The following is an 11,405-nucleotide window of genomic DNA, read 5'->3' as shown; positions in this document are numbered from 1 at the left end:
TCCTAGCGCCTCTCAACAGCTTTGAAAACATTTCTTATAGCTCATTCTGAATCAAGTAACTCATATACTGCACGAGGATTAGTCACTCCCCTTCCCCTCCAGCCATTCATGGGACTGTGGAGGAAAACTGATTCTCAACATCACTATTTTTTCTTATCTAAGATAACTGTCTCCCTCCAAGCTTATGTAACAGAGGATCTCTTTGGCAGATACAGCAGGAGGCATTCTCCTAACTATTTACATCCAACAGCTGACCCTTGCCTATTATGGAAATTTTCCCCCTGCAGTATAGTAGCTCCTAGGAGTCTGGGTCCATAATCTGTTTACCTGTAATTATTTTCCTATTAAGATAATACAATAGTTCTACACCAAAACCTCTAACTAGTACATCAGTGTCGAGTTCTTTTTTGTTATTTTCTTTTGGTCACATAGAAGTACCAGTTAGACACGCTGCTGTACAAAGAGTTCCAAGTTCTTCCAGCTTTATCACCAATTCCCAGAAATGCATGTTCCAGCTTAAACTGTAAAATCCAGAAACGGCTAAAATACAGTAAGAACTTAGAACTCTCTGCCGCAAGTACCTACAATATAAAGAAGAATCAGAGAAGTAACCTTCTTGTCCTTTAGCTGCATGTCTATTTTTCCTTGCACCCTGAGTCAGTCAGCGGTGTCAGAAAAAGTCACACAGTTCCTGACTGTCCAAGCATTTGTCTTTTTTTTTTTTTTTCCCCTTTAAATAAGGAACAAATATGTACTAAAGTGCTTTATCTACATGAACCACATCAGTACATCATAGAAACAAAAAGTTCTAGTCCTGGTGGGAGCGGGGGAGAGAAGATTCTCATTTTAGATACAAAATTTAGATTGTTTACAATCTAAGTGAAACAAAGATTCAAGAGAATATTCTCTCTCTTGTCTTTTTGCTCCTTTTTTCTGTAAAAAATAAAAATAAAAGTGCAGTCAAATAGAAAATAAATGCAGTAGATGCAAGCTGAGTTGAGGCAGGCTGTTAGTGATAGTGTGCAAACGTGTGTCTTAGCAGTTCATCTGCAAATGGTCGCAGCTTGGCCTCGATAAAAATCCGTTTCAAGAAATCCCGAGCATGGTCGGAGACATGAGGTGGTAGCTGAGGGTTGGTTGGCTGAGTGGCAATTTTAAAGATGGCAGCCATTGCTTCGAACTCTGCCCACGGGGGCTTCTCAGTGAGCATTTCTACCACTGTACAACCTACGCTCCTGAAACAGAGGCAGAAGTGAAACAGCAGGTTATAAGACAGTCATGCCCTTCTAGGAAAACAAAAAATAGCAGAGCGCGACTAAAATATCACAAATAAGTAGTGTCCTCTTAACTCTACAGAGCAACTTCAGTGGAAAACAGGTGTTTAAAAAAATGGCATGTACAGCTGTACGCTTTATCTCAAAGTTAGACAAATCATTACCTATATCTTCACTTCATTATTTCACTGGGCCAAAAGCTACTACCTCAGTGAAGAGATCGTTAGATGTGAAAAGATAGTTAGATATTTATCTAGGCAGTACCAACTGCATCATGGCAGTGCCACTATTCAGTGCTCAGCAGGCTGATAGAGGCCATGAGCGCCGCACAACCCTTGTACCCCAGCTCTTCAGACACTTGCAGGATTTGAATGCACTTGAAAGCTGTCTTGCTCATTACGGCCTAATGGAAATGCAAAGCAACAGGAATGCTCTGAGTATACTCCATATATTGCTAGCTCATTAGAAATGCATAAGTTATCACCAATAAACATAACATGGCAGTTGAAAAGTTTAAAACCACGCTTTAGTGTTATCTTCCTCTTTTAGTTAAGGATACTAAAAACATACTTAGATTGCCAAACAAAATTTTAAGATCCTGAACAATCTTTGTATAAAAAGCTTATGTTTAAAGAATTTAGGAAGGCACAGGGACATGCATGTGGCCAGAAAAACTTAGTTCCGTCAGTCCTGAAAGATCAGCCTCTTCCAGTAACAAGCAAATGATATTGCAAAATGGATAGGCTGGCATAATGCCCCAATTTTCAGGAAGTTTTATGGTTTTTCAAGATGCTTGCAAGAAGTTTTATGGTTAGACAGAGGTACATTTCTTTCCACAATAAGGATTTACTGACTGACAGAAGTCAGACTTCAGTATTTTTTCTTACTTTTAACCAGGATTTTCTCCATCAAAAAACATGTTATTAGCCTTGGTACAAATACTTCAAAGTTGAACAACTCAACTGCCTGAAATCTATAAGGCTGTTCTATTATTCAAGTATAGCAGAATAATTACTAAGTGATCTGAAGCAGGCTAAATTAATTTCCCTGACATTAAAAGTATTGCCATTGGTTGGATATAATGTGGTTCCGTTTTAAATACACATAATGTCACTACTCTTGCATGTCTACTTTTGCCTACCTATTATTCTGTGTGTTTGGAGATCACCTGCAGTGCAAGGAGTCTAATTACTAAAATCATCTGTCCATTGGGCTGGCGCTGTGTTGGACTATGTCATATTACACAATGTATCACAAATATTCATTTTTAAAATTTACGTATCCCTCTTAATTCCTAAATATTTAATAACAACTTAAACCAAATTATTTTTGATACTTCCCATTTAAATATGGCTAATTAATTCTTATGTGCTCATCTTTTAAAGGACCAGCACTTCATTTTCTGCCTTTCATCAAAGGTATTTCAGCAATAAAGTTTCATTACAAGACATTGACCTAACTGATGATTCAAAGCTTCACATGTTGCTTTCACCCAGTACCTCTCCAGGATTTACAAACAATCTGGTAATCCTAACTTCATGCAAGGTCAGTTCAAAGGATTCTCTTACAATTCCTAAATCAGTGGGCTGAGGAATTGACAAATGAAAAATTCCCAGGTTTCAGTGTTACAGTCTCCAAATATGACTGTCAGTGCTCCCACTTGCCACCTTCTTTGGCTTAAACCCCAGAATGAAATACTCCAACTTCAGACAACGAACACTTACACTCTTTTTCAAAGAGCCCATTCTGACATGACACCTTTCAGTAGAGATGCTTTTTTTAACATACCAGATATCTGCTTTTCTGCCGTACCCTTCTCCACTAATAACTTCTGGACTCATCCAGTATGGAGTTCCTGTGACAGACTTCATTCCTGTACCAGAGAGACATATCGTCTGCAGTCGTTTGCTGGCACCAAAGTCACCAAGCTTCACATTACCTGCTGAATCTCGCAGAATATTTGCCCCTGGAAGGAAGGGAACACAGTGCTACATTAATGAAAGGCCTGTTAACATTTTGGCGTGGAAAACGGTAATGAAAGTTTGGATTTGGTGGTACAATGCAAGATCAGCCTAGTATTTCAAGCCAGAGAATTTATTTTCTCTGCTCATTCCTATTCCTTTATTCTGAGGTTCAGAAAATAATGAATTGTACACATTGGATTGCATCCTAGGCCTTTTCCAGGAAGTCCCAGTCACTTTTGTAAAGCCTTGCTGACAAAATAAGGAAAGTCCCATACAAGAGAAATAAAAAGAAATGGGACAGAAGTTTCCACACATCTGAAAATGTCTTCTTACTATATGAAAGCACAATCTCAAACTGTGTTACAGATTTGTTCGAAACGCTTGTCTGCATAAGCCATAAGCATGTACAAATTGACTGTGATATCTCAACCTTTTTTGGAACAAAACGCTACTGATACAAAGCAATAGGAAAATTGTAAAAGTTTTAGGGAATACAACAGTGTTGTGTTCAACACACCCATTTTGCACATCAATATCTTCCTACATGTTCATAACTGGCTTATGTAGCCCTTGCAAGTCACCTATATCTATCTGCAAAAAGTAAATATGTCTGTTCCCTCAGGTTTCCTGGCAGTAAAATGGAAGAAGTCCGAGTCATTTGATCAGGGAAGTCAACTCTGCCAGTCATTTCTTGTACTAGTGAAGTGCTGGATAATTTCTATGTAACTGACAGAAACATAACTCTATAAAAATAAACTTTTGAGTCATGATGCTTTCCTCTGCACATTCTGTGTATTTACAATGACATCATCCTTTGATATATTCAAAGCTATTAATGCTAAGATAAAACCAGAAAGAAATTTATCATGATTGTTTAAGACAGAGACTACGCAAACGTTTTCTGAAGTCTGCTAAAACATCAAAGATGCTTATTTTTTCCTGCTTAGGTTACAACAGTGACAGGAATAAATGATGGAAAGCAATTTCACTGATTTTCAGTCAATATTTTGGCATTTCAAACAATTACATTTTAGCACTTCACACAAGACTAGAAAAGAATTTGTAGTAAAAAGCGCTGACCTGTGCACAGAACTATCGTTACCTTTAATATCTCGATGGACAATCATATTACTGTGCAAATAGTGAACTCCTTCCAAAATCTGCCGTGTATATTTACGAGTCACATTCTCTGTAAGTGCTCCATATGATTTCAGTTGGTCTTTGATGGAACCCTATGGCAAACAAGAAGTACAAAACACTCTTAACATTTCTGGAATCACAAGTGGGCTAATAATATAGTTGAACTTCAATGAAATTTATGCCTGAAATGTAGACATTTAAAGTTGCAATACTTCTTCTAGATCAATTTAAAAGCACAGATAGAGTTTTACCTCTGCTAAGAAAAATACAAACTTTGACAAAAAAAGAGGCTGGACAGAGAAGTCATATATTGAAATGTTAAGCTGTTAACTTTAAAACTGTCAGGCAGCTGAATAGTTCCAATGTGATGCACAGAAAAAGACAGCAGCAGTATTTTTACTGGAACACCAATCTCAACTTTTTTGATGGTTAAATGGTGATACTCAAGTTGGACAAAACATATGCTGCTTAGTGTGGTTAGTTTATATTCAGGGGAAAAAAAAATATTGTCAAGAAAAAAAAACACCACATGCTGGAGGATGGTGCTTTATGTAAAAATTAAAAGGTAAGCAAGTCTTGGCTTAAAATGACATTAAATCAAAAATTCATGGGTTTGTAACTATTTCTGTATAACCTGGCTTTGTCACACAGAGTTACAAACTGCTAAGATTACTTCTGTGACACTGTCCTCCAAATCTCAGAAACATTAAACAAGCCTCCCAAAATAAATCTGAGAACTCACATAAAAAACAAAAAAAAACAAAAACCAAAACAAACCCAAACAAACCAGAAAACCACTACCACCAAAAACCCCCCCACACTGCTTTTCTTCTCATAGTAAAGTAGAATCCTGTAACTATTCAGAAATACTATGGTTTTATACGAGCATATTTTATTTAGCTGTGCTGACCCCACTTGGTGAGAAAATGAAAATCTACAGTTTTCTGACCTTATAATATTTCTTAATAGAGCAGTAGGAGTAGGAGAACAATTCAGCATCTACCCAAGTGCCACACAGAAAACAAGCACCAAGATTATTTTCTGTATGCACTTTATTCCCACACCCATCTCAGCTACTTTTTGTTTTCCCAAAATAATTGAGCAGTTGAGACGGTGACTACACAACAGCACAACAAAAAGAAACGTTAAAATTCAGGAAGATTCAAGAGTTTAATAATGATAATATTGTCTTTTCAAAGACATAGCCAGGCAATTCAAACATTTGTACAAACCACTGTAATTCTGAAAACCCAAACAAGCAATGAAGAAGATAGGCTCCTGTAAGCACTTGTCAGTAACCATCTTTGGCTACTGCTTTTAACTTGGACACTTCCTTAATATCTGTGTCCACTTCTGCAAAAGCTATCTAATTGGGTGCTTGTCACATTGCATGGAAACAACAGTTGAAGTGGACTGGCTCTCTTGCTTACCCCAGGCATATATTCCATGAATATAGAGAGTGTTCTTTCCGGTGGATCTCTCAAGAAGCCATAATACTGAACAATTCTTTCATGCAGCAGATTTTTCAGCAACTGAATCTCACATTCAAGTGCATTTACTTCCTAACCGGAAAAAACAGACAAGATTTACCATGCTTGATGTAGTAATAATAATGTTTTGGATTTGGATTTTTTAAAAGCAGGACAGTATGTACATATTGAAGGGTTATGCAAACTAACTAACAAAATATCCTTGTAGCTTATGTAGAGATTATACATTTTATAACAAGAAAATATCACCATTAGATTGAGGGAAGTAGAAAAAAATAATCTATGGCTTTTCTATAAATTGACTTTGGGATGATTTTGCTGTTATTTCATTGTTTCTGCTATTTTGAAGTTATGTTTGTTTCAGAGCATAGCAGATATCAATATGTGTATGAAGTCAATGATCATTACGCAACATGTCACAAGCCTCCAACTGGGTTAATATAAAAAAACCACCCAACCTTTAAATCTTTGTAGTGGAATAATTAGCATTAATTCTTAACTTTTCCAGGATGACAGACTATATTTTAAAAATGGCTTTGAGGACCACTTAATATTGTAATAATGAAATACAACAAAGAAAAACATAAACAGATATGGTGTTTTCTCTAGACCTATCTGAAACACTAAAAATTTTGCAAACAGGAAGACATTTTGAAACACACTGTACAGTAAGATGCTGGAAAATACTAACCCACATATTCAAACTTGACTGGATTCCAAATTTCATCTAGAAGTCTTTCATAAAAACTTACTTTTTATCCATCACAGACTATTACTGATACCCTCACACTTCTGAGGTTAGAAAGAAAACAAATTTTTTGACACAGAGTGACACATTACAAAATGCTATGGTAAGTGAGGTCAGAAAACTCTTGGTACAGGAGAGAATACAGTATTTTATATTTAACACTTCCAAAGCATAATCAGTTGTTCTGTTACATTTTAAAGAAGGAGCAAAACCAACTATGCTAGAAATCTACAGCACAAATGGTTCTTGGCTTTTTCCCTTGATCCTTCATCACTAATAGCAGCAACTATAACTGGTAGCCACCCAATTCTGCCATCATTCTTACACCCGTTGTTTCCCTGGCCTTGCTCCCCACAGTGCAGAACGCAGTCCTAATGCAGGAAAAGCAATAATTCTTTTTCCATTCTGTAAAAAGCAGCAAGTACGGTTTGGGGAAAAAAAGAAATAAAAGATCGGTGCTACTTCTAAGTAGTTTTTCTCCTCAAGTGTCCCGTATTTAAAGAAGGACAAGTTCAACTTTAGAGAGAGAATAAACCAACAATGAAATGTTTGCTCTTCAGGAAGAAATATGGCAAGTAACAGTAGTTAGCCCTGATGCCCAAAGTTTTAGAAACAAAACCAACACAAATCCCCCCAAAAGATAAAAAAAAGATAAGAATCTCAAACTGTCTTCATAGCCAAACAAAATATCCTCAAGAATGTATTTTCAGGAACACTTAAATTAGTACAGATTTTTCTGTTTATAAATGCAACTTGTTCCAATTCCTACAAGTATAAATAATAATCTATTTCAGAGCACACTTCATAATGGATTGTTTAATTTTAGAGACTGAGACCGCACCAAATTAAGTTATGTATGTTCACTGCATAAGGATGTCTGAAAATTAAGAAATGTAATACAACATAAAAATCAGGTAACCAAACTAATTCGCTGAGGTACTAACAAAACAGAATTCCTAACAAGGACACGAAAACACAACATGTTTCAAACATCATCCTGTTGAAGGAAAAGAACAGCAGTCTAGTCTGGAATACAGCACTTCAGCAAAAGCCCTTTACGAACTCTCTGGTATCACTTACCTTGCTGGTTTCTGGACTATCAGGATCAAACTGAACTTGTTTAACAGCCAGTTCTCTTCCGGTATCAGCATCATAACACAGATATACTCTGCCAAATGCACCTTGACCCAGCAGTTTACCAAGTCTCCAGTTAGTTGGAGCTCGTGGTGCTGAAAATATAAGTATGTTTTGGTTTTCAAATGAGCCTGTTATTCAGCTGATCGAGAAAAACTGGAATACACAGAAAATATTTTTTTAAAAGACCATGTCTTTCAATAACAGAGACTATGCGTCCTAAACCTCCCCATATAAGTTACAAAGATCAATGAAACTTCCTGTAAGATGGAAAACGTGAGCTACTTAAATTTGTTCACAAAATAATTTCTGGTAGAGATAGACATACTTAAAATAACTAGCAACAGCTAATCTGAAAAACAGAAAAGAGCATGTTAAACAAAATTAGTAACTTTTTTTTTTTAAATCAAGGCATGATTAAAATGTACCAGCTACTGAAGTCATCAGAAAGTATATTTGCTCCTGAAATGCCACCACAGATATAAAACAGTACCACCTGAGGTCTACAATTTATCAGAAAACTTGACTGACATCTGCAAAAATAAATAGTAACTGCAACCTACATAACCCTTCTCGGGTCCTCAAGAGTCTAACAAATCATCAAAAAATATTTTTACAGTGTTTTGCTATCGCAGATGCAAATTCCATGTGAAAATCTACATTAAGGTTGGCACAGTAAGCAATGAAAAAACTGGTAAGCATACTGTCTTGACTTTTTCCTATTAGAGAGATAAAAACATATTATTCAACTGCATGTATTTTGATGACATGCTTAGTTTTGACATGCTATACTCGAAAGGTAAGTGTTTTACAGTGGAGTTCACAAAGTGCCTTAACTTACAGCGACTGGGTGGGCTGATGTCCATAACTGACAAAGTAGGATTGTCTATATCACTTCCCCTCCTCCTCATTCGGTTATCTTCATATTCCGGCGTAAAGACGCTGCTTCCACTACTGGTACTCAGTGAGTGATCAGTGGGACTGAAACTAACTGGTGATCGGAAGCTGTTCCCCTGAGTCCTTCTGGCTCTTGGAAAAGTTTTACGACCTTCAATGATATATAAAGAATACTAATGTTACACTACAAAAAATACTGCTATGCAATGTGTGTATGCAAATACTTTATGAATCTCACATAATGTAGTTCAAATCTTCCACAGCGTATGATATGATGTAATGATCATGAAATTTCCTGGTTTAACTTTCCACCTAGAAGAAAACAAACATTCACCACAGATGTATGTAAGGATTAGACTGAATCAAAACCCGGTTTACATTTAAGTGACTGAAATTGGGACCTAATTCTGGAACTGTTCTGAAGTGTAATTGACGTGCTTCAGAAACCTGGAGGGGCTGTGAGAGGAAAGAGGAAAATGCCCTGCCTCTACTTTTATTGCTCTATTAAGGTATAAATAGCAAATTTTTCATAAATAGGAGAGTAAGAGATATGTTTACATTCCAGTGGTGCCCAGGCTGGCATCTTCATCCTGTAAACTAAGAAGAATTGAATGCAGAGAAAGACCTACACATAGAATCAACAGGAAGACCACAAAAAAAAATAAAAAAAAAAGTAATCACAAACAATGCATAATTCAGAGATGGCTACAGCATTAGAATAAAAAAACCAAAACGCATTGATCTTCAAAAAGGTTAATTACAACCAGATGACTAACACAATTCATGTTAATATATTTAGATAACACGAACATTTTTAGGTCAGCATAGCTTGATGAAGTTTCATACTACAGAACTCTGAAACAGCTGAAGGAGTCTGATTCATTAGGTATTGCACTAGAGAAGGAGTTCCCAGGGGACTGAAGAAGGCAGATAAAATATCCCTGAAAAAGTAGACTTGGATTTATATACTAATCTGGCCAATTTAAATTCCAAGAAAGATATGCAAACATATTATTAAGCAGTTTTATAAACCACTGAAAAGATAATAAGATGATAAACCAGCCATAATTGGTTTGTCACATGTAGCTAATCCAATTTCCCCATTTCATTGGGACATTCTCATAAGCTAACTAGTAAAATGTTGCATAGACCAAATTACTATGTAGAGTATGCCCAAGACAGATTCAGAGCAGTTATCAGCGACTTTTCATCAGAGTAGGATGACTTGAGTGGACACTCACAGCAGTTTACCTTCAGTCCACTTCCATACGCTATTTTAACTGATGATGTGTATATGATGGAACATACTACAGTGAAATATTTCAGATGACATCAAGTTAAGTGTGGCTGGAAGTCCACTTAAAGATTAAAAAAAAAAAATCAAAATTCAAAATTATATTAGTAAGTTGGAGAGGATTCAGAAATCAACAAGATGCAATTCAGTAAAGAAGTGTAACATACATACTTAAAGATAAATCGAATGCAGAAACCACAAAGTGTAAAGCAATGGGTTGGCTAAAAGTCATGTCAAAAAGGATATAGGAACTATAATAGACCACAGACTGAACAGCAGTCAGTACGGTGACTATGGAAAAAAGTAAGGTGTCATTCTGGAATGTATTAACATGACTCTTACCTACTGAGTTTGTTATATATAAAGTGGCCATGAGAAAAGCCTCAGCTAGAGTAGTCTATCGAGTTTTGGCCATGACAAGAATGGAGAAGAGACCGGGGGGGGAAGAAGAGAGACTCGCAAAATGTCTGAGGTAAGGCTTAAGGCTTGAGAGAAGAAAACCAAGGTGAGAAACAGATGTGTGTGTGAGGTAGTGTTATATATGGGCAGTGACCAATTTTCACTGTGTTAAAATGGAGTAACTAGTTACTAGTTTCATTTGCAGGAAAAATGATTTAGAAGACAGAGAAAGGTAAGTTATAAGATAAGCTATCTGCAGAGTTAGTTACGTAAAGAAGATGAGTATCTCTTCTCTGTCAATTAAGAGTTTACTTAAAGTCAGTGTGACAGATCTTTGCCTCTTTAATCTTGCCTGAGAGCAAGGGACTGGACCGCAGCTGCCTTGCAGTCCTTCAATTTGGTATTTATGTGATTTCTGTAACAGAATTCAATTTATTGCTGTGCTCATTCATTTGCAGCATGGAAACTATCTGGTCTTTGGAGAAATATGTCTTCTTAACATTTCTCTACTAGTGCTTGACACACCCTCAAGTCAGACAATCCTTCAGCTGCTCCTCTTTCCTTCCTTTGGAAATTTAACGTGTTAAATTTACATCAATGTGATTACTGTCTAAATCAGTTTTGTTGCCACATCAGCAGGTGCTGTCTTGCATTCCAACAATTGACTTCACCAGCTAATTGTTAATTCTTGGTTTAAATCACGTAAATTTCATTTAGTCTTTTAATCTGAGAAACTGTTAATAGGAACTCTGCTATTGTTTTTGTTTGTTTTTAAGCAAAACAAGAAATGACACACTAACTGACATATCTACTTTGGACAGAAAAGGGTCACAAAGGTCAAAAACTTACACTGGATGACTTGCGCATGGCTAAAGATAGAGAACATTTTCACAGCTGTGCATATGAGTCATGAATTCTGTAATCCATAACTTTACCAGAGATAAGACTGCTCAGCAGCTCTGTCAATCATTAGAAGTTTAGCAAGTGAGTTTGAGGAAAGAAGTTAAGCTTTCAATTTCCTCAGTATTTTCATTCATTAAGATTTTACAATCTAAATTTTCTTCT

General features: G+C 36.3%; 1 protein-coding gene across 1 annotated transcript in view; it reads right to left on the bottom strand.

The window, feature by feature from the left end:
• Positions 1-733: 733 nt before the first annotated feature.
• MAP3K2 (mitogen-activated protein kinase kinase kinase 2) overlaps positions 734-11,405 on the bottom strand; it is a 28,221-nt gene continuing 17,549 nt past the window's right edge. Inside the window, exons 11-16 of the mRNA XM_009701392.1 lie at positions 8,592-8,798; positions 7,697-7,845; positions 5,809-5,940; positions 4,341-4,470; positions 3,063-3,240; positions 734-1,235 (exon numbers count right to left, since the gene is read on the bottom strand). Of these exons, the coding sequence (XP_009699694.1) occupies positions 1,010-1,235; positions 3,063-3,240; positions 4,341-4,470; positions 5,809-5,940; positions 7,697-7,845; positions 8,592-8,798 (1,022 nt within the window). The 3' untranslated portion in view covers positions 734-1,009. The remainder of the gene's footprint in view (positions 1,236-3,062; positions 3,241-4,340; positions 4,471-5,808; positions 5,941-7,696; positions 7,846-8,591; positions 8,799-11,405) is intronic.

This window comes from Cariama cristata, unplaced genomic scaffold, assembly GCF_000690535.1.
Source record: "Cariama cristata isolate BGI_N322 unplaced genomic scaffold, ASM69053v1 scaffold34315, whole genome shotgun sequence".
Taxonomy (NCBI): Eukaryota; Metazoa; Chordata; class Aves; order Cariamiformes; family Cariamidae; genus Cariama; species Cariama cristata.
The sequence above is the reverse complement of the archived record's forward strand: the minus strand, read 5'-3'. Positions and strand labels throughout refer to the sequence as shown.